Here is a 22,791-nt window from a genome sequence, read left to right as displayed (position 1 = left end):
AGATCAGTCATATCTGACACATGTCACGCATACAGTGGAACAACGCTAAACTCATGCTTTCATTTTTTTTCCCTCTATGTTACACTCTTTGGTGATTTCTTTCCCCCTCAATGTTGCACTTCCTGTGTTCAAGTAAGAGGGACAACCCACAGGTTGTAATGCCTGCTGATAAGAGTATGTGTGCCAGTGGAATACTGCTGGTTTCCTCCCTTCCGTTAAGCACTCTGAACAAACACGAACACATCTTTGATTCTCTCAGGTTGAATGGCTGTGATTGGCTCATGCAGCTGCTGACCAATGCAAGCATGTGAGTGCAGTCACACGACGGAGAGGGAACTCGCTCCTATTGGTTGACATGAAGATCAATGATCCATCTGAAGACATCAACGTGGAGGATTGATAAAGGTCAGTCCTTGTCCCTAGCTGTTATGTTCCATTCGCAACTTGTGATTGCTATGTAAGGAACGGGTGTGTATTGTGTGTGCCTGATGGGTGGGTGTATACAGTACGACCGGGTGGGTATAAGATTGTTGCTGAGGTTAGCCCTCACTGTGTCTGGCATTTTGCTTTAAACTATACTTTTTTCATATGCTATACTCCAAGTGATGGTGAATTTTCGTTGCAGGCAGGTTGTAAGTTTGTGTGCGTGTGCGTGTGTGTGCGTGTGCGTGTGCTCGCGCATGTGTGTGTGTGTGTGTGTGCGTGCATGCGTGCGTGCGCGCTCATGCATGTGTTCATGCGTACGTCTCTGTTCAGACTTCAGATCCGTGCGTGCTGTACCTGTCTCAATCAGACGGTGATGGGACAGGTGATGATCTTGTCCTCCAGCATCACGCTGAGGACCAGGAAGACAAAGTAGAGCAGGAACATGCAGAAGCCCAGCATCTTGCTCATCCTCCACTTGCACGCGGCGATGGAGATGATGACGAACATGAGCATGAGGAAGAGGAGCACGATGGCACAGAAGAGGCCGTTGCTGCTCACCTGCACCGGCTTGAAGTCGTTGATGAAGTGGTAGATCAGCCAGGGGAAAGGCAACCTGAGAGAGGAAGAGGAGACGAGACATTTTACATTTATTATGTTTTATTTCACTCATATTTTCATATTATTTGGGTTAAATGAGTGCCTATAAACAACATAAGCCCTTATTTAATTCTTCTTTGTTCGACGGTGTCACATGGCGGAAATGGCGCATCTACAAGCTAACTACATGTCACGATGTGACACATTGTAAGCTGTAAACAGTCAAATCCACAAGGAAGGTTTTCCAGGCACATCCAGGATGCCATGGGGCAGACCGTGGACCAGGTGGGGGGCATTATATCTCCACACTGGCCTGGGAACGCCTCAGGATCCCCAGTCAGAGCCGGCTAACGTGGCCACAGAAAGGGAAGTCTGTGGCCTGCTGGAATGGATTGATGGATGGATCATGGATGCTGGACTCACCCCACAGTGATATCAAAGATGTTGGATCCCACAGAGCTGGACACAGCCATGTCACCCAGGCCCTTCCGTGCAACGATCACACTGGTGATGAGATCAGGGATGGAGGTTCCGGCTGCTAATATGGTCAGACCCATGATCTCCTCTGTGATCCAGAAGGTCTCTCCAACCTGAGTTCATCAAAAGAACAAGTCAGTCAACCTCTTAGAGAGCCTACCATGATGGAACTATTCTTGTCATCACATGAAACAATCTGGTGTAACTTTTACAGCAGCCTGCAGGTAAATAGCATCTTTGACAGCAAAACCGGCAGCTGGCGGCATATGTGCCGGTTGGCAAGCGGCAGGTGCCAGCATGTGCCGGTTGGCAAGCGGCAGGTGCCAGCATGTGCCGGTTGGCAAGCGGCAGTTGCCGGCATGTGCCGGTTGGCAAGCGGCAGTTGCCGGCAGCCGCCGGTCTGTGGCGGATTAGGAGGCTTTGCCGGTGGCAGAGGAAACACTGCCACGGCAGAGGAAACACTGCCACGGCTGTTGGCGGCAATTGGCGGCAGCGCTGTGGCTGCTACCGCTGCCGGATAATGCCCTCGCTGTCCCTCGCGGTGAGGCACCTTTGATTAGTTTAATAATGCACTCGCTGTCCCTCGCAGTGAGGCACCTTTGATTAGTTTAATAATGCACTCGCTGTCCCTCGCGGTGAGGCACCTTTGATTAGTTTAATAATGCACTCGCTGTCCCTCGCAGTGAGGCACCTTTGATTAGTTTAATAATGCCCTCGCTGTCCCTCGCAGTGAGGCACCTTTGATTAGTTTCTAAACTAGTAAGAGAGACAACATCAAAAAAGAAAGGCAGGCCCGGGTGGTTAGCTCAACCGTCTGGGCACCTAGGCTGCTGAGCCAGCCTGACGGCGTGCCGCGTGTCATCTCTCTCCCCATTTCCTGTCAGTCTACTTTCAATCTATCAATAAAAAAAAACATTGAAAAAAAAGAAAGGCAGATAAAGCTATCAAGGATGACTTGTTATACTAAAATGCTGAGATATATTTGGGTTGATTCAGCTGAGCTGTACTGACACTGTCCAGAATAGAATCTCATCTGGTCCTGGAGTGGAGCCAGGGAGATTAGGTGGGATTAGCTGCCACGCTCACACATAGAATGACCTGACTCCTGATTAGACCAATTTCAGAGGGGAGAAGAGAAGAGAAGAGAAGAGAAGAGAAGATCTACAGATACATATTAAATATGTATGAGAGGAGATAGATGATGACGCCCATTGATCAAAATGGGTGTGTGTGTGTGTGTGTGTGTGTGTGTGTGTGTGTGTGTGTGTGTGTGTGTGTGTGTGTGTGTGTGTGTGTGTGTGTGTGTGCGTGCGTGCACGTGTGCGTGCACGTGTGCCTGTGTGTTTTACCTGGTGAGCCCACCACACCATCAGATAAGAGAAGGCGGCGATCCAACTGATGGAGCCAATAAAAGTGATTGGAAAAAACCTTTCGGATGTCTGAAATAACAACAAAAAGGAATCACCTATCAATCGATTACATACACTACTAGGGCTCTGTGAACCCGCTGTGAAATGTACATCATTTTGGGGGTCCTTGGCATGAAAACATTGAGAACAACTGCTTTAAAAAGCATTTTTTGATTCTGCCTCAGGAATGGTGCAATGGTTTAAACCCCGGTCTCCACAGAGGTGGACACTAGGAACTTTATCCTGCACCACGCGGATGCCCTATCATTTGATTATTGAATCAACTAATTAATTACTTGCTCACATCACTATAGCAGTTCTGACCCAAAAAATTAGACAATCTTTTAAATCAATCTTTATGTTTTACGGAGTTATTCTGTATGTCACAGATTAGGAGGTGGGCTGGAATATCTGCCATTTCCAAATATTCCTTATGTTGGAGTAACGTTTCAAGTCTAAAACTCCCTGTACAATATATATACGCCTCTAAAAAACGTTCTTGATTCTTTGTTAAACGATAATTGTGTTAATGATTTCCCTTCAGTACTGAGGCAATATGTCATATTGTTTTAGTGCGAGTGCGTACCTCTCTCCTGACATCAGGCAGTGTGAGCCACAGGGGCAGGACGATGGGGAGGATGATGAGGTACGTGACACGTTTCCTGTTGGTGTCTGGCCAGGCCAGGCTCAGGGGCTGGTCCTCATCCTCCTCTTCATCATAAGCCTGAGGAAGAACATGTATATCGTCTCTGTCGGGTGAAAACGCGACGCAAAGATCTGCTACTTTTGATACTTTTGTGTGATCAAGTAGGGCGTTAATTCATGAAAAAGTAAAAAGTAATAGACTGATAGATTATCTCAGAAAATAATCTATAGTTGCAGCCCTATAAACTCAAGAGTGAGGATAATAACAATGATGATGATAAGGAAGATGGAAGCCACACCACGTCTCCTCCTATGCTGCCGTTCATTGGTGGCGTGACCTCCACGGACACGTTCATCTTGGAACTCTTAGAGATGTCTTTTGCCTCCACGGTGGAGCCTTTGTTTCCTAGAAGAAAGAAAGATAATGAGGAAAGACAGAAAGAGTTGTTTTTAAAGCTGCCAGTGACTTTCACAGCATTGCATTTCTATGGTAAAGAAGCGCTATATATCGATCTACGTTGCTCTCCAGGAGGATTCATCTCCTCCTGGGGTCCGACAATAACCTACCTGGAGAATCTCTCAAGTCTGCTGAACATCCCATAGACCAATGGTTATAAACCATGATGTTCCCCTCCTACTCGCACACCAACCCCACTCCTTATACTTCCGTCTATTTTTCTCTCTTTTCTACTTCTCATATATCCCTGCTGGCTATTACTACTATTTACCCTATTGAAACAAATGTATAGAAAAAGGCGTCAAAGTTCCAAGTGGGAGGGTGGGGGGTCGTTACTCGTCCTGTCTCTTGTCCCGTTTCGTTTAGTCCAATTTTTGTTTTGTTTCAGTGTCAGTTTTGTAACCAAACCAACTAAAAAACAACTCTGTCCATGTACGACCAGAACTGTCCTGTTCCCTGTCTGTTCTCTGTATTTGTATGTAAAAATAGAAAAAGAAGCATGACATATGTACTACATTACTTCCTGTCTACAACCCTATTCTATGCTCAATAAAAAACTCTAAAATTGAAGAAGCGCTATAGTAAAGGGACACGTCGGTAGCACTGTCGCCTCACAGCTAGAAGGTCCTGGGTTCAATTTCCTACGGGGGACGCTGTAGGTGTCGTCAGTGCATGTTCTCCCCGTGTCCCCCCCTAGGCCTAGGTACCCTCACAAAAAAACATCAATCCTAACAGTAATCCTGGTCTCTATACTGCCTCCCCCTGGCCAGTCAGGGCACCTTGGAATAAGTGTTCTTTCCACACACTGTCTAACTGGGGAAACTCCCCACTGTCAGGTGAAAAGAAGAGGCTTGGGCTCCTAATGCATATATGCATGAAGGATGAATGAGTTCAGTCTGTTGCTCTCCCCAGGTTGGCAGAGAGAGTGTAGCGCCCAGGATTACATATAGACAATTGACACTGTGTGAAATAAATGGCTTATAAAAATTGTGGGATAAAAAAAAGCTCTAAAGAAGTCAGGGTAAATAATAGCTGGGAATCTTACTGATAAAGAAGTGATGTAGATTGTAGAGCATTACAATTTACAATTTAGGCAACTAGCAGATACCATAAGTAAGAAGTTAAGAACACAAGGTAATACATCAAATGCATAGAAATAGTCACCTAAGATTATAAATAAACTAAGAACCATCCATCTTAACAGTAGAATATATGTACAATGAAAGTACAAGTATACACTATACTATAGAATGCTACGTCTACATAATATGCTACCTAAATGACATAGTTTAGCCTTTTCCCTTTGCATACGCCTGCAAGTAAAGGTGGTAGAGGAGAGGACACACGCTGGACGCTTCCATCTCATATGAGCTGAACTGTCAATAATGTCTCATATGAAGTGGTTTGATAGACTATTTCCAGCATCGTCTCAGGGCTGATCATAGCATTTAGCAAAGAATGAATCAGAGCAGCAGTGGTTTTACTTTACTGTACTCACCAAGACCGTTGGGACCACCACCCTCGTCCTTACACTTCTTCTTAGCCATTCTGTGGAGGATTGATGCCTTCTCTTTGAATTGTTCTAGAAACACAACCAACCGGTGAATCAGACGTGTGTGTGTGTGTGTGTGTGTGTGTGTGTGTGTGTGTGTGTGTGTGTGTGTGTGTGTGTGTGTGTGTGTGTGTGTGTGTGTGTGTGCGTGTGCGCGTATAGAAGGTGGATTCAAACCCACAACATTCACGGTGGTGGGCAGATACGTATAGAAGGTGGATTCAAACCCACAACATTCACGGTAGTGGGCAGATACTTTACCACTGCACCACCCTAGCATCTTAATACTATTCATTGGTTAAATATGTATATAACACAGAGACATTGCTATCACTTTCAACCTGGTGTCCCTATTTTGTGAATGTCATTATAATCTTTAAAAAAAGAAACTTTGCGAAAAAACAAGCCCACAACATGTTGTGATGCATGCTACCTTTGCACGACAATTTCAGAGTATAACTTACAGCATTCATTTATTGTGAAAAAACATAAATACATTGAATATGACGATAAGGTTTCTGTCAGACAGCAGCAATATTTTTTGTATATGTCCCCTGAGTGTGTGTGTATGCGTGTGTGTGTGTGTGCGTGTGTGTGTGTGTGTGTGTGTGTGTGCAGAGATGGGCAGTATTTGAAATACGTATTTGAAATACTTTTTTGTATTTTGTAATTTGTATTTTGCTGGGATGGAAGAAATGAGATGTATTTTGTATCTAAATACTTTCAGATCTAGTATTTTCTGTATTTCAAATACATAAAATACTTTTTTTGTTTTAATGTAATTTTATTCTCTAATGGACACATGTTAAACATTTACACAGCCTCAGGTTTAAACTGTAGGGGCAAAACACACGCACGCACCCATACACACAACACAACACAATGTGTGATGTCACTTCTATTCCGCCTTCTGATTGGCTTACACTCAAATTGAACCACAATTGAGAGGGAGAGTAGTGCAGAGTTGAGTTGATGCAGAGTTGAGTGTTTGGTAATCTATGACTATGGCCCAATCCCAATCCGCTCCCTTGCTGACTCAATGAGCCCTCACTGATTCTTTTTTTTGTGTGAAAAAAATAAATGGTTAAAGTGTGTGTGTGTGTGTGTGTGTGTGTGTGTGTGTGTGTGTGTGTGTGTGTGTGTGTGTGTGTGTGTGTGTGTGTGTGTGTAGGCGGGTGTGCGTGCGTGTGCATGCAGGCGGGTGTGTGTGTGTCTGTACCATCAACATCAATTGTACCATGTGAACTAAGTGGGTCGAGTGTGTGGATCATGAGCTGGAAGATGCTGTTTCTCATCAGGGAGTTGTGTAGAGATGCACAGCTGCCTTCCCTCTGCAGCCTGGGCTTGGTCTGAAGACAGACAGACAGACAGACAGACAGACAGACAGACAGACAGACAGACAGACAGACAGACAGACAGACGTAAGGCTGGGAGAAAGGCTCAGTTGTGTGTGTGTATACACTGTGACAGGCACAACAAACTACAGTGGGTGAAGTCATGAGGATATATCCTTTTGTTTTTCAAGAGTAACCAAATGGACATTTGTACCTTGTTGGGAGTTTCAAATTGATAAATTAATACAGAGGATTTTATTGTGTATTACGAACTATAGGCTTTTTATATTTTTTGGAAACGCATAAACACCATTTCATCGATAAACACCATGTCACAGTAGAGATGAACAATTCGTGTTTTTGTTTATCTTTCTACACACTAGAGTGGTGCCGGTTGGGCACCGGCCTACTTGGATCGATCGTGGTGGGTAGGAACTCAGACCACACACACACACACACACACACACTCTTGCACATCTTACCGTGAGCTTGCCCTCATCCTCTCCAGCTTCGTTTGCCTAAAAAGAAAAACACACAGTGAGAGTTAAATACATCTGGATATGTGAGGGGAAAAAAGCAGTGAAAGTTTCAAATGTATAAGGGCATAAAATGGGTAAACAGTTAGATGAGATGAGTAAACCCGATTAGCCACTTGAAAATATAAACACACTCAAAATGAACAAAGTCACAATAACGTTTTTGAAACAACACCAACTAAACTGATCCAGTATAGGTTATTGAACATGTCAGTGACATGTTCAATATAACCTACTGGATGTCACACTAGAATATGGATCAGGCAAGAAACAAGTCAGATATACGGTATCAGTGATTGTTCTCCATTTCAGCATCATTCATTTTAATGATTTGAATGAAAATAGCCTATATATTTTCATAAATTCATTTAATAAGATATTTACTGTATATCTAATATAAAATCTTCTAGTTCTGCAAAAGGGGGATGTACAGTAGGCCTATACCAAGGCAGTGGCCAACTGGAATGAAAATCTGTCAAATTATATAATTTATATTTTTACAGAAACAAGAGAATCATTTGTGACAAGGAACTTTGTCAAAATGTTGAAACTCAAAACTATCCGCTGTAGTTACCTTGCCATGATGTAACTTTTTCTTTCTGTCAGAGAATCAGCTTAGTTTGAGTTTATTTGGCTAAAAGAGCTCCTCCTCCTGAGCCTCTTCACTGTACAATGGAGATCAATGATGAGCATATATTTTGAATGATCAATTCCTAGTCAGTGGAGATATTGGAGATTATTATTATTATTATACTTTTAAATGTCTTGCCCACCTTTGGAGTTACATCATGGCAATTTAACTACACAACCCAAATATCTACCAAAGTGGTCTTATGCCCTTCAAGGGGTGATTTATAGTTAGTTGTGCGCTGGACGGTGTCACGCCCCAACAGATTTACAAGTTCATAATGTGTTGCAGACAGTGCAATGTGTTGCTTTTGAAGAGACAGAGGACACTTTTCAGTGTGTGACATATGGCGCACAGTGAAGTATAAATCAGACCTACGGTAAGACTAATCTAACCCCAGCATTTCTTCAGAGGACATATTCTGTAGGGTACAGGACAGCCATGTTGCCTCAAACAAATGAGGCACACATTTGAGTGGTTATATGTTGCCAGCATGTTTTGTGATTTATGGTATGAGGAAGCTGATGACTTATATATTTGACTTGTATATTTTTATATACTGTAGATAGGTTGTTTTTATATCTAGCTTGGACAGCCAGATATTACACAGCTAGCTTAGGTGCCCCTGTGTGCGCACACACGCACACACACACACACACACACACACACACACACACACACACACACACACACACACACACACACACACACACACACACACACACACACACACACACACACACACACACACACACACACACACACACACACACACACACACACACACACACACACACACACACACACACACACACACACACACACACACACACACACACACACACACACACACACACACAGCATTTTAAAATCACTAAAACAAAAGAAAGCAGCAAATGAAAAAATATATAACATTCATCTTTTACTTTCTCTAATAACAACCTAAAACATGAACCTTTGTTGAAAAAAAAAACTAAAGTCGTCAACAAATTCCACACAAAGCAATGGGGTCTGGTCTGAGTTTTGGGCCACACAACAAAGTGTGTAATAATGATCATTAAACAAAAACAAAAGAGTCCTTCTCTCCAGGGTCATGTCTATCTAGTGAAAGGTTCATTCTCAGACTTTCGAGCATCGATAATCCCTCTCAGGTGAATGAGAAGACACCTGCTGCTGTTTACGTCAGCTCACAGCAGGGGGCGGGGTTCTATCCTCCTGTTGTTTAGGTCTCATTATTAGCCTCCATTATTTATTTATATAAACAAACACTTACTAAAGGTCTGTGCAGGATATTAAAGAACACGGCATGCAATCATCGCCATGCCCTGTAAACCTGTGTCATCCATATGGTATATATTGAACTATCACAAACACACATCATGTAGCCTGTATTATGTCAAATCCCCCAAGACTGACTGCTTCTTTAACCCATTCTGACCGGGCACCCATTTTGGTGTTAGCATCATGTTATGCTTTACCTATTGAAAAATAGCAGATCTACAAGCTCATATCGCGCCACCGAGTGGCGCGATACGAGCTTGTAGGTCTGCTATTTTTGAAAAATTCGAAGAACGACTGACATTTTTAGAATCTGATCTCAGGTCAGAATGGGTTAATCAGACCAGTGTGTGTCCTGTGGAAACCTCGTATGAATCTGATCTCAGGTCAGAATGGGTTAAACCTGCAGTAATGGGGGGGAAACAAACACACAAATGATTGATTCTCATTGTTTTAGAATATCCCTACAGGCAGAGCAGATTCCATGGCCCTTGGTTCAAAACATTTTACTTTTTTTTGTGGTAAAAGCCTCAAACTCTCTTCTTTCCTGGCATGGTATCCTTACCCTAGCGGCTATACGATCACCATTACATCCAATCCTATTTGGAGTCAGTATACTGTGTCAATAAATTACATTCATAAATAAAAAGGTGAAAGTGGAAATACAGAGAGAAAGCAGACAGTGTTTAATTGCGTGCGCGTGAGAGAGAGAGAGAGAGAGAGATGATGATGTTCAGGCTCCTGGGACAGACATTATTAGCCCTCAGCACCTGCTGCTCTGAAGCTTACACAGAGAGGGGGTGGGGTGGGGGGGTTAACACTGCACTTAATTGGGCCATTTTTACACGCTCAGAGGATTCGTACACACATAAAGAACAACTGTGCTGTGCTCTGCCTGTGTTTCATGGCCGCCCCAATGCTTTTCCAATGGAAGTCACTTGGTTTGACCAAACACTTGTGTTTGATTTCCCCCCCATCACACACAACTGTTTGGTCAAACCGCGTGACTTCCATTGGAAAAGCATTGAGGCGGCCATCAAACACGGACAGCACAGTGCATGTTCGTCTGAGTTACATTGTATGGATACACACACACACACACACACACACACACACACACACACACACACACACACACACACGCTATTTTGGAAAGTGAATGTGGTTGGTTTCATAAATATTTAACCAATAAAAAGTAATAAAGAGATTCTTTATACACTTTATACTTAATAACTACATTTGATTCATTAGAACACAATTAAGTAAATTTTTCAAAACAGTTTTTGACAGGCTAGGATTCCACTCGACAGCAACCATATGCAAAACAAATTCAAGGAGGCATTATTATATAAAAAAATAAATACTAGTAATGTCTAAAGAAAGTTTGGACCTCTGTTCATCCCCAATCTAGAAGACATTATAATGAAGCACTAGACTGCCTGCCTGACAGAATCAGGCCTGGCCACTCAATATCATCATTTAGAGAAAACATTTTGATGGGCAATAGAGGGAGGCATCTACTGTAAATTCTACATGATTTGGTTCCTTGTATTGCTGGTGGTGTGATATAGCTGCTTTCTACTGTCTTTGTCTTGAAAAATCTTGAAATATCTTGAAAAGGTCTAACAAAACAAATCTCCTATGGGTGTCCCTGGCATACAATTCCAGACGGGAGACGGTGGACAAATAACTGACATGAAAATGTTTGAGAACCATTACTTGGCTAGTGAACATTAGCCTGGAAACCAGACGAATCTGTCATTGCAAAAATAATTGCCCTCTTGCAGATTTGGTCTGGCACCGCTCAGTTGAGGGAGTTGGATTTCACTCCCTCCAAAGTAGTGAGGGATCTACCTGGAATACCAGTACAGAAATATGGGGCAGGTATTTGTTTAATCCCCCCCCCCCCCCCCCTTGGACATCCACACAGAGATTCTATCTACGCAGTGATATTAGTCTGGCCATGCATGCCAGGCTAAGTGAACATGGCTGAATGACTGGAAACACCCATATTGTGTGCACACACACATACTGTATACACACGCTTGCACACTGTATAACTATATGCATATTTCTATCACAAACCTGTGTTCATAAATACTGTAGTTTGTGATTCTGCATGTGGTGGTCCACTATATCAGCATTGAAAGATAAGTCATTGTGAACTATTTACAGAACAACAAAGTCATGTTTTTGTATACCACATTAACTGTAGAAATGATGGTACACACTACACAGTAGTTTCCAAAAGAAACCCATAAACTCTGTAATATAGCCAGAAGTCAACCACTTAAACTAAATCCCACTATATTCTTGTATTTACACCAAATCTATTCAGTGACAATAGCAGATCTACAAGCTTACTGTACAATGAGCTTGTAATGTACACCTGCTATTTTCACAGATTGCTCACACAGAATAACACAGTTAACATGCACACAAGAACCGAACCCATGACTGCAGACCTAAAAAGCCAATGAAGCAGACGGGGCTGAGGGTTCAGCCTCACTTTGTCTTTATTTTGTAGGTCATTCCAGTCACTGGCTGCAGCCAGGTTTGTTTTATTTTTTGAGACCTTCAACAAATAGCTAAGGGCAGGGCGGCTATTCTGTTCGTCTCCGTCAACCAGTAGCACCTGCAGTGTGTCTGTCTACTTGACCGTTCATCCAAGCTGTGGGACTTATCTAGGATTTAATCGGCAGAGATCTCCACTTTTAGAAACGGTGACTTTAAACCCTGCGTGTGAACTCTCACAACAATCTTCACATGATGTTCAGGAGTTCTCCGTTTACTGCTTCATCCTCACTAATATGTGTAGACTATCGTTTCCACTTTGATGGTTTCATTTTCTAGTTTGTATTTATTGTAAATTCTCAAGTACCAGTAACCTGCAACCTATACTGACCTCACAGTCAGGACAGAACGGTGATAGCTCAGAGGCTCAGCCCAGGATTCAAGAGACTAAAAATAGATAGTTTCTTTTTACCTCATGCACGCTCCTTCACCTCACCCTTGAAATGGGTCGCTAACGCAAGATGGAACTCTTCCTCATAGCCAGCCTCCAAACAACAACACTTTGTTATGTTTTGTAATTAGGATAATGTAATGGCTTGGGCGTGAAGGGGTGGGTGACCTCTCTTTTTGTTATTATTTTCTCTGTGTTTGTTAGTTACAGTATATTTGGTATTTTGGTTAGATATTTGTATTTCTGGTTTCCTTTATGTTAGTAAGAGTAGGAGTTCTGTTTTGTGTTTAGGATTTAATGATTTATACACCCTGAGGTTCATGTTTTTATCTTAAATGTCAAATATATCCTTGACTTGTGGGATGTTAAACCTTTTATGTGACTTGGCTGTTTGGGGACTGGGAAGGAAGGAGTCCATCTTTTATGTTGTTATGTAATGGGGTGGCAGTGGCTCAGGTGTAGAGTGGCCGGTAGAACACTCGAGAAACGCGAGGTTCCCAGTTCGATCCTGGGTTCCCCCAGAGTTAGTGTCGAAGTGTCCTTGAGCAAGACTCTGAACCCCTAATTGCTCCCAATGTGCAGGTTGGTGCCTTGCATGGTTTCCTCCGCCTTCGGTGTATGAATGGGTGAATTTAATGCACATCTATGTAAATTTGGATAAAAAGCGCAATATAAATTCACAATTTATGTGAGACCAAGCCTGGGCCGTAACACTGATGGAAGCTGAAAACTTAGCTCAATGGCACCTTGACAGAAGCGGTTGATGGATGGGACAGAATTAGCTTAGTAAGCATAATAATTAATTTTCCTTAACAAAACAGTTCTATAGCCAATTCATGGACCATGGATGTATTTCAAATTCACCTTGGAAATGAATCAACTTATTTTATTGATTAATGTGTTTATACATTTTATAATGTACAAGTTCAACACGATATAAAGTATAGTTGACTGACTGATTATTTCCAACAGAATTATACTATAGCATGCAGTACTGCAAAACAATCAGTGAGTGTCTATAACTATAACCAAATGTTTGGAGTGGAGGATCCCTGAGGCTGTGAAACATGCCAGTTCAACCTGACCGAATCCCAATGGAAAAAGGCTTAGCCAGACTGGCCCCAGATCAGTGTCAGCCTGCTTTATATTGGCCTTTTATGAGGAAATGTGATATCATTATCACCATCATAACAAGTACTATTTACTAAAAGCCATAAACAACTAACTAATTGTATTACCTTATATTTGTTAACAAAACACTAGGTGAGATGCTAGAGCTAATGAAATCAGGGCGACAAAAGAAAGCAGTAACCGCACAACTCAAAACTCAGTGCATAGTGTCCAAGTAACCAAAAACGTTTTGCAAGCTTAAGAAGACCAAATGTCCAAAAACATAGTATGAGTGTGCGGTTGCTGTTTTCTTCTGTTCAACAAGACTGATTATTAACATAACATCACAATGATGTGTATAGCTCTCTGTCAGTTGACACTGCTCTGGATGCTCATTGCTCAGAGACAGGATGCAACGAGCAGGGTGCAACGAGGCATATAAAAAAAACCTCACTGCATTCCAAGTCATCCCAGCAGTTGGGCAGACATGACGTGGAAAGAGGATAAAAATCACACCCGTGTGAAGTGAGTGGTGCAACTCCGTGTGGGGGGTGGGGGAAGCTCCAGACCCACAGGAACGCACCCAGGGTGCCGGTGCGAAAAGGTTGAGAAATGACAGAGTTACCGTGTGGGGGTCCCTCTACTGTACCCTCTACTGTACTGTACTGTACTGTACTGTACTGTACTGACACACCCGAAATCACCATATATATACAGTTAATATGTGCGTGTGTGTTTGTGTGTGTTAGGTTGCGCACAGGTGGTGAAAAACAACCATGCTGTTTTCGTGCTCAGACCCACCCAGCCAGCCAGGCAGGCAGGCACCCACACACACACATAGCTCCGTAAGGGAGTGGTTGCACCACTCAAAAAAGTGTGGTCCTGGGGTTCCAGGGGGGCCCGGGCAAACTTAGTTAATATACCATCAAAATCAGTTTAACCACCACTTTAATCCTAGTAGATGCATTAGCTATTTGGACATAATAGTTCATCTAGAAACATTTTAACAACCCAAATCTTGAAGGGGGCCCCGCCCCGCACCAAAGGTGGTCTGTGGTCAAGTACAGTGCATTTTAATTTGGCGGTGCTTGACATGACACTGCTGTACCTTTTTCTGCTGCATTTCAGAAGCACAGTGTTGAATGGCATGTTTCACAAGACACCTGCCAAGACGCACCGGGGGGTATAAGTGACAGCGAGGAGATTGCTGTCCTGTGTTTGTTTGCCGTCGTCACAGCGGGTATAAGCAGGTGATCAGGGGGATCAGAGAGGATTGGAGACTTTAGAATGTTCAACCAACAAAACCAACTCATGTCCCATCATCATCATCACGGCCATAACTGCCATCAAATCACCACAAAACAAACTATGTGCAACAGGAAAAATGCTCCGTGAAATGAACACGGTGACATTACAACTGAAGGCGTTTTATTTTCACTCTGTGACTCTGCGATGATTTCTGGCCCCACCCTGCAGCCGTCTATTCTTAGTGGCTCTAATAGGATTGATGCAGATTTAACCTGGGGGATTAACGCATGAGCCGCCGACACATGAGGGGCGAGTAAAACCGTACATCAAGTGCCCGACGACAGAAAGCTGTTGCCAACTCAGCCGACTCATCTTTGATGTGAGACGGACTGAGGAACAAACCATATAGCGCTTAATTACCCAATGATACTAAGGCTAAAGGCTCTGCTCAATTTACTGTAACAGAGCCTTTCCAATGATCTAAAACTCTGAATTTGTCCTCCTTTTTTGGGCCACCAGTGGTATTAGTACTAGTGGTTGGGAACCTGATTCTAACATACACGACGACAGCACCCTGACTCTGTTTGACCTGAATGGAATATAGTTGACCCATGTACTAAGTCCGCTCCATTTTTCCCTCTAGTCTACACCCTATCATATCTCTTTGCAACTTGCCATCGCTATGTGAGCTTGCAGATCTGCTATTTCCACAGAACGCTATAGGGTTCTAGCATAACAGCTGTGTTATTTAATGTCAAAATGGCTGCTGTGAAAAAAGGTCTATTCCCAGAGAGACCGCAAGGAATGCTTCAGTGAGGTTGAGATTAAGGCGTTGAGAAGGGTGTGATGAGGATAAAACAAACCATTGTATGTAAATGGTGCATTTATAATAGCACATTAGATTGTGCATTACGTCATTTACCCGTTCACACACATTCATACACCAACGGTGGAGGAAGCCATGCAAGGCTCATCAGGAGCTATTAGGGGTTCAGCGTCTTGCTCAAGGACACTTCGACACTAACTCTGGGGGAACCCAGGATCGAACCGGGAACCTTCCGCTGGGAACCAATTGAGAGTCGATATGTTGCTCTGAACACGTTCCTTATCAATATAAATAAAATTATAAAAAGATAATTGCTTTTTTTTTTTAAGGTTTTGTTGAATTGACAGCATAAATGACACAAAAGTCATGTCACGGTAAATAAAGGTCAGTGGGCTCACTGACCTTTATTTACAAAGCAGTTGTGGTAGCATAGCACTCTAATCTTCTTAGAGTGACATTTTAATTGAACCCTTGTTGACATGCAATACGTCAATACGGGTCTATAAGACAGTCAATCAAACCTAATATTATATTGTAGATGCTTCAGTACAGTGGTTTTCAACCAGCGGTCCGGGGACCACCAGTGGTCCTTGAGAGGATTCCAGGTGGTCCCCAGCTAAATGATGGAGAGTTGGTGACCACATTTTGGACCCTTATTGATCTTTAACCCATTCTGACCTGAGATCAGATTCATACGAGGTTTCCACTGGACACACTGGTCCGATTAACCCATTCTGACCCGAGATCAGATTCTAAAAATGTCAGTCGTTCTTCGATTTTTATAAAATAGCAGACCTACAAGCTCGTAGCGCGCCACTCGGTGGCGCGCTATGAGCTTGTAGATCTGCTATTTTTCAATAGCTAAAGCATAACATGATGCTAACACCAAAATGGGTTCCCGTTCAGAATGGGTTAACTCTTGAGAGCGAAAAAATGTATGCAGGTGTGTTTGTAGCACGGAATGTGAGGATTTCATTGGCTGATGTATGATGATGAGAGCACTCCTCTTATCATCATACGCTCGTGAAAATGAGAGCGTACAATACGCTCATTTTACGATCTCAAGAGTTACATTATTGTTAAACATCTGAATTACTTCATTAATTTACAAGAAGTCTACACAATTAGAAAATGTAGAAGAATTGTTATTTTGATCGTTTGCCTGTTATCTCTCTTATAAATACAGCATTGTGGACAAAAACTAAAAACTCTTTAGTTTTGGGTATGAGAGACCTCATCAAATGGTGGTCCGTGGCTAAAATTCTGAATAAAAATAGTGAGCCCTGGGATTCAAAACGGTTGAAAACCACTGCTCCAGTATATACAAGATCAGGCTGTTCATGTTCATACAATGTAATGTTTGGACACTTGTGTGACAAATAATTACTTCTGGTTACGGGGTGGCGGTCCCTATATCTGTTATTACTTTCACAAACTGATATGGCTCATAGTTAATTAACCACTAAACTAATACAGGAATTTTATAATTACAACTAATATGCACATCAAATGTCATTTGAGGGGGGTTTTAAGAAAAAACTAAACAAAACAAATCAAGTCAATAAGTGAATGGTCTGTGAAACTGCTCAGTATATGCCCCTGAAGAACTGGTGACGGGTTCATATTTCACACCACTGTACACAACAGACATGCTGCGCTAGGACGTTGTTTGAGCAGAATCACCTGACTTCCATATGTGATTACAACACCAGAGAGCAACAGCTCTGACTCCGACTGCACACAGACAGACAGAACACATAAGAGATGGAGACAAATGTGACAATAAATAATATCATAGCCTTAATTTTGTGGGGTTTTTCTTTTTACTAGTTTGACTAAATGCGCCACGTATGATCATGTCTGTTTCTTGACCTTCGAATACTATGGCCCTCAAAGCCATGCTTCTTCCACCAAACTGAAACAGAGCAGACAGTGTGCAAATGTGTGCAATTATCAAGGAAGTCCGTCTGGTTTTCTAACAGAAATCCCAACTGTGAAACCTGGTATAATTACTCTGATAAAACGTTTTGGTCTAAACTCATCCACTGAGTGAGTAAAAATGTAGCTCTCAAACTATGATCACTGAACGAGGTGATTAAAATGAATTACGTACTGTAGTTGATGTTAATCAAAGCTATAAAAAAAAAGAAAACATGTGTCCTAGTTAAAAAGAAGGGGCAGGCTGCCCATTGATGTTAAAGTTGCTGCTTAACTATTTGAAAACATTGAAGTATTTTTCATTTGATTTGAACATCCAGAATCCGTCAGTAGAACCATGAAGGTTTAAGGCTACAGCCTCTCTCTACACTGTAGAGAGAGGCTGTAGCCTTAAACCTTCATGGTTCTACTGCTGTAGAGTCTACAGGAATAGACCATAACATGACTGATTACACATACTAACAGTCCGACAGGCATTAGTCCGACAACACCGCCACCGACATTCATGGCCATTTGGAACAAACCTGTGGCCGGGTTAAAACTCACCCGTGGCAGGTTAAAACTAACCTGTAGCAGATTAAAACTAATTTGTATGGCTTCCTGAGAGGTTAGGTTTAGGCTTGGGTTTTGGGTAGGGTTGCTTGGCTAATAGACTGCCAACCAAAACCAGGTTATTGATGGCAAGCGATAACAATCACACGATGGAGTAAATGAAGCTTAGACTACGTTCTCCCATATTGTTTTAGAAGACTGTTCTCCCATATTGTTTTAGAAGACTGTTCTCCCATATTGTTTTAGAAGACTGTTCTCCCATATTGTTTTAGAAGACTGTTCTCCCATATTGTTTTAGAAGACTGTTCTCCCATATTGTTTTAGAAGACTGTTCTCCCATATTGTTTTAGAAGACTGTTCTCCCATATTGTTTTAGAAGACTGTTCTCCCATATTGTTTTAGAAGACTGTTCTCCCATATTGCTTTAGAAGACTGTTCTCCCATATTGCTTTAGAAGACTGTTCTCCCATATTGTTTTAGAAGACTGTTCTCCCATATTGTTTTAGAAGACTGTTCTCCCATATTGTTTTAGAAGACTGTTCTCCCATATTGTTTTAGAAGACTGTTCTCCCATATTGTTTTAGAAGACTGTTCTCCCATATTGTTTTAGAAGACTGTTCTCCCATATTGTTTTAGAAGACTGTTCTCCCATATTGTTTTAGAAGACTGTTCTCCCATATTGTTTTAGAAGACTGTTCTCCCATATTGTTTTAGAAGACTGTTCTCCCATATTGTTTTAGAAGACTGTTCTCCCATATTGTTTTAGAAGACTGTTCTCCCATATTGTTTTAGAAGACTGTTCTCCCATATTGTTTTAGAAGACTGTTCTCCCATATTGTTTTAGAAGACTGTTCTCCCATATTGTTTTAGAAGACTGTTCTCCCATATTGTTTTAGAAGACTGTTCTCCCATATTGTTTTAGAAGACTGTTCTCCCATATTGTTTTAGAAGACTGTTCTCCCATATTGTTTTAGAAGACTGTTCTCCCATATTGTTTTAGAAGACTGTTCTCCCATATTGTTTTAGAAGACTGTTCTCCCATATTGTTTTAGAAGACTGTTCTCCCATATTGTTTTAGAAGACTGTTCTCCCATATTGTTTTAGAAGACTGTTCTCCCATATTGTTTTAGATTTCATTTAGAAGTGTTTCTGGGAAGCCATGCATGGCCTGAGTCACAGCTGCATGCAGTTAGGTTGATTCCTGTTTTCTGGGCATATGCCGTCATTCGTTCTAAACGGTTGAATTTAGATCCGTGCACTGTACACAGATACCACTCGATACTGAGTGGTCATTTAACCCTGAGAGAACCCATTCTTACACTGTCAAAGTGTATGTACCATATTTGCTGACTTGCGGACAGTGTCTATCTAATCTAATTGAAGAACCAATGACATGAGTGTCACATGTACCCTCAAGAAATCATCCCTACATACCTTTTTCTTTCATTCTTTGATTTGTAGCCAGTTGTAATTATTTCTGTTTAGATTTTTGTCAAGCTATTGTGTGAGGGAGGGAAAGTGAACTGGCTCTGGTAATGGATTGGTTTACAATAAGAAACGCCTACAAGGCCATGTTTGAAAGAAACTGAAAGCAAAAACGTTGTTAAGTTGTAAACAGTGTGTGTGTGTGTGTGTGTGTGTGTGTGTGTGTGTGTGTGTGTGTGTGGAGAAGGTGCTTTTTGTACCCATGATTTACTTTCGGTGTTGGTAATATGACAGACTGAAGTGGTGAATTGAGTGGTGAAACATTCACACGCAATGTTTCGAGTGCGTAGTATATCAGAAGCAACTGAAAATATCTGTGCCCTTGATAATGTATTTTATAAATGTGGACTCAAATAAAGAAATCGAAGTGTGTGTGTGTGTGTGTGTGTGTGTGTGTGTGCGTGCGTGCGTGCGTGCGTGCGTGCGCGTGTGTGTGTGTGTGTGTGTGTGTCATACATAATTACATTGTTATAGGCTCCGGTATTATATTTTATTTGTATGTACTGTGGATTGCATGTATGATTGCGTATTTTGTACTTGTAAACTAAACTGTAGTATCTATCCATGTTTTGTAAAAAGGACAGAAATAAACATTAATTCAGATGGTTGTGGAACCAGAGGACTCACCTTGGGCGGTGCAGGTGCTTCCAGCTCGTCCACCTGGTTGCTTCCCAGCAGGTTTTTGACGATTTGCTCCGTCTTGGAATTGAACTTCATGAAGGTCACGTAGCACACGTAGCACGACAGAAGGCTTGCGCTCTCCCTCGTGGTGATCTGGTTATCCAGAAAGAAATAGATGAGCATCAGCAGCCCGATGATGTAGAAGGAAACGTCCCGGAACAGAGGCCACCACGTGAGGTTCAGCACTTCCTTGGAAAACAGGGCGCACATCCCGATCACGAACAGGATGTTGAAGACGGCCGAGCCCACGATGGTGCCGATGCCCACGTTGCTGTGAGAGATGAACATCCCTATGACGGAGGTGAAGAGCTCGGGGGCCGAGCCGCCCGCCGCCATGAAGGTGGCCCCCGCCACGTCGTCCGAGATCTCAAGCTTCTCGGTGATGACGGTGAGCGCCGGGACAAAGAACTCATCGCAGACGATAGCTAAGGCGATGAACATGTACAACATGCCTAACATGTGAAGCACCACGAAGCCCTGGCGCCTCTCCTCCAGTGAGAAGTAGTCCGTGGGGTAGTCGCCCTGGGGCATCTCGGACTCTGACCCTGACCCGTGGTTCCTGTGGGCTTTCCTGGCAGAAGACACCGGCGTGTCTTCTGCCAGGAGAGTTCTCTGGGGCACCGGGCCGGCCTCCCCGGCGCCGTCCGGTGCCCGCCCCGGGTCCACCGCTGTGTCCAGCGTCAAGGCACTCAATGAGAACACTGTGCACACCACCGCCAGGCTGACGACCAGACCCAGGATCCGTCCCGGACGCAGCTTTCTCCTGATGTTCTGGTATTTGTGTCGGGAGCAGGCGCCGGGAGCACCTCGGAGAGGAGCGTAGGAACACGAAGAAGAAGAAGGGACGGCCTTACCGGAAGCCGTGGCGTCCCGGCCGCGACTCCTGGTTGGTAGCATCAGATCCAACATGGCGTCTGCAGGTGCTCACAGTCAGAGAGGAACACCTACTGGGGTCCCCCTCAAGGCCAAGCTGCTGCTGCTGCTGCTGCTGAGGTGGCTACAAGGGCAGGGGTTTGACAGGGCTGACAGTGGATCAGCGGTGGTTTGGCATACCGCTTGCCCCTCAGCCGTCTAGACACAATGGAATCCCTGAGGTCTGATGCCGGGGTCGAGCACATTCACAGGCTTCCACATATTAGTCTCTGGAAGACAGGAAGAAACAGAGAAAATGGCACATGGGACAAATTACTTAGTTTTCAGTGGGTGAGCTGAAGAAGAACATTTCAGTTTCTGGTGAAAACCTGGGTATCGTGCAGTCATAAATTACCTTCTTGTTTCAATACATGAGGTCACTGGTAAACAATACTGTAGTCGTTATACTAACAAACAGCATGACATTTTTTTTTGTTTTTTATCTTCTGTTATTTTTGTTTTAACTGTTACCCATTGATTTTGTGTTGCTTTTATATATGCCGTTTTAACGTGTACGGTTATTATAATGCTCTTTTATCTGTAAAGCAATTTGTAACCTTGTTGGGAAAAGCGCTATATAAATACATTCATTATCATTATCAACGTACAATCCCCAGTGATGTTGGAGTGTGTAAAGTTGCCCGAACGGCCAAGGCTCCAAGAATCGACAGTCCAAGAATGTAGATCTTTTTGGGTATTTTATTTACCTCAAAACACAGAGTGACCGACCCAGGCTGGATTTGACTGTGCAGGCAAAAATAATACTTCACAAATAAAGACTTACAATACACTTTCAAATAACAGAAAGTAAGAAAACACTTGACAACTCAACTAAGGAAAAACAACAAAACAAAAACTTAAGAAACTGAAAACAGGCTATGCCTTCCTGGCCCTGCCAGCTCTCCCCTGGAGTTGTCTCCTTTGTTAGTCTCAAGCTAAACTGATTCCCTCCCAAACATTTCCACAAGCCTCCCTTATGTACCAGGTGAGACCCCACCCACAATGATTAGTAATTGGACCAATCTACTCAAACCAGGTAAACCATGACCCATGAGTTAGACCAACTATACAATTACACATTTAGAGTCTGAATGTTTTCCAAGGCATCACATCACACAAAACAATTACAATAGAATTAGGCAACACAGATAAGGGTATATGATGCTACACATGGCCACCCCTCCAAGGAGCTTGATGACAGTCAATTAATGGAAGCATCTGTGCAGTGTGTGTTTATCATGACCAGTTTTATATTGTAGAGTCTTCTAGTGTCTATAGGGCACGGGTTGCCCCGTGACAGAGTGCAACAGGTGCAAGCCCTGAAACTGTACGTAATAGCCTTGTATAAGACGCTAAAGGCAGTGTAACCTTGTCCTCCATTCTCTCTATAGAAAGATTATAGTGATTAAGCTCACACGGCAGCGATAAGTGAATACATTTTCAGGCAACACGATTTCAAGACAAACTTGGAATAACACAACGTAATTCTGAGATTATTAAGGTTTATATGATTCATTCAAAGATATGTCTTTACTCTTTAAATATAGTGAATACATATATGGTTAATAATGATGTAACTGTAACTGCCAGAACTGATGAGGTGAGATGTCAGTGGTAACGGTATCAAAACTTCTATTTAAAATGTTTAATTATAGTTTGAACTGAACATTATCCGAAATTGCAGCCAGGACTGAGTGGAGTTTAAATTTAAAACACATCAATTGTCAATTGTGGT

At 42.7% G+C, this 22,791-nt stretch overlaps 1 protein-coding gene across 1 annotated transcript; it reads right to left on the bottom strand.

Moving 5' to 3' along the window:
- Positions 1-789: 789 nt before the first annotated feature.
- On the bottom strand, positions 790-21,053 carry LOC308313396 (solute carrier family 24 member 2; the record flags this gene model as incomplete). Its single annotated transcript, XM_080760496.1, has 9 exons — positions 790-1,039; positions 1,447-1,613; positions 2,850-2,939; positions 3,496-3,633; positions 3,854-3,930; positions 5,501-5,593; positions 6,801-6,912; positions 7,380-7,415; positions 20,091-21,053. 9 exons carry the CDS (start codon positions 21,051-21,053, stop codon positions 790-792), a joined length of 1,926 nt encoding a protein of 641 aa, XP_080616622.1.
- Between the last annotated feature and the right edge of the window lie 1,738 nt (positions 21,054-22,791).

The sequence above is a fragment of the Protomyctophum bolini genome (genome assembly GCF_963924005.1).
Source record: "Protomyctophum bolini genome assembly, chromosome: 3".
Lineage (NCBI taxonomy): Eukaryota > Metazoa > Chordata > Actinopteri > Myctophiformes > Myctophidae > Protomyctophum > Protomyctophum bolini.
The sequence above is the reverse complement of the archived record's forward strand: the minus strand, read 5'-3'. Positions and strand labels throughout refer to the sequence as shown.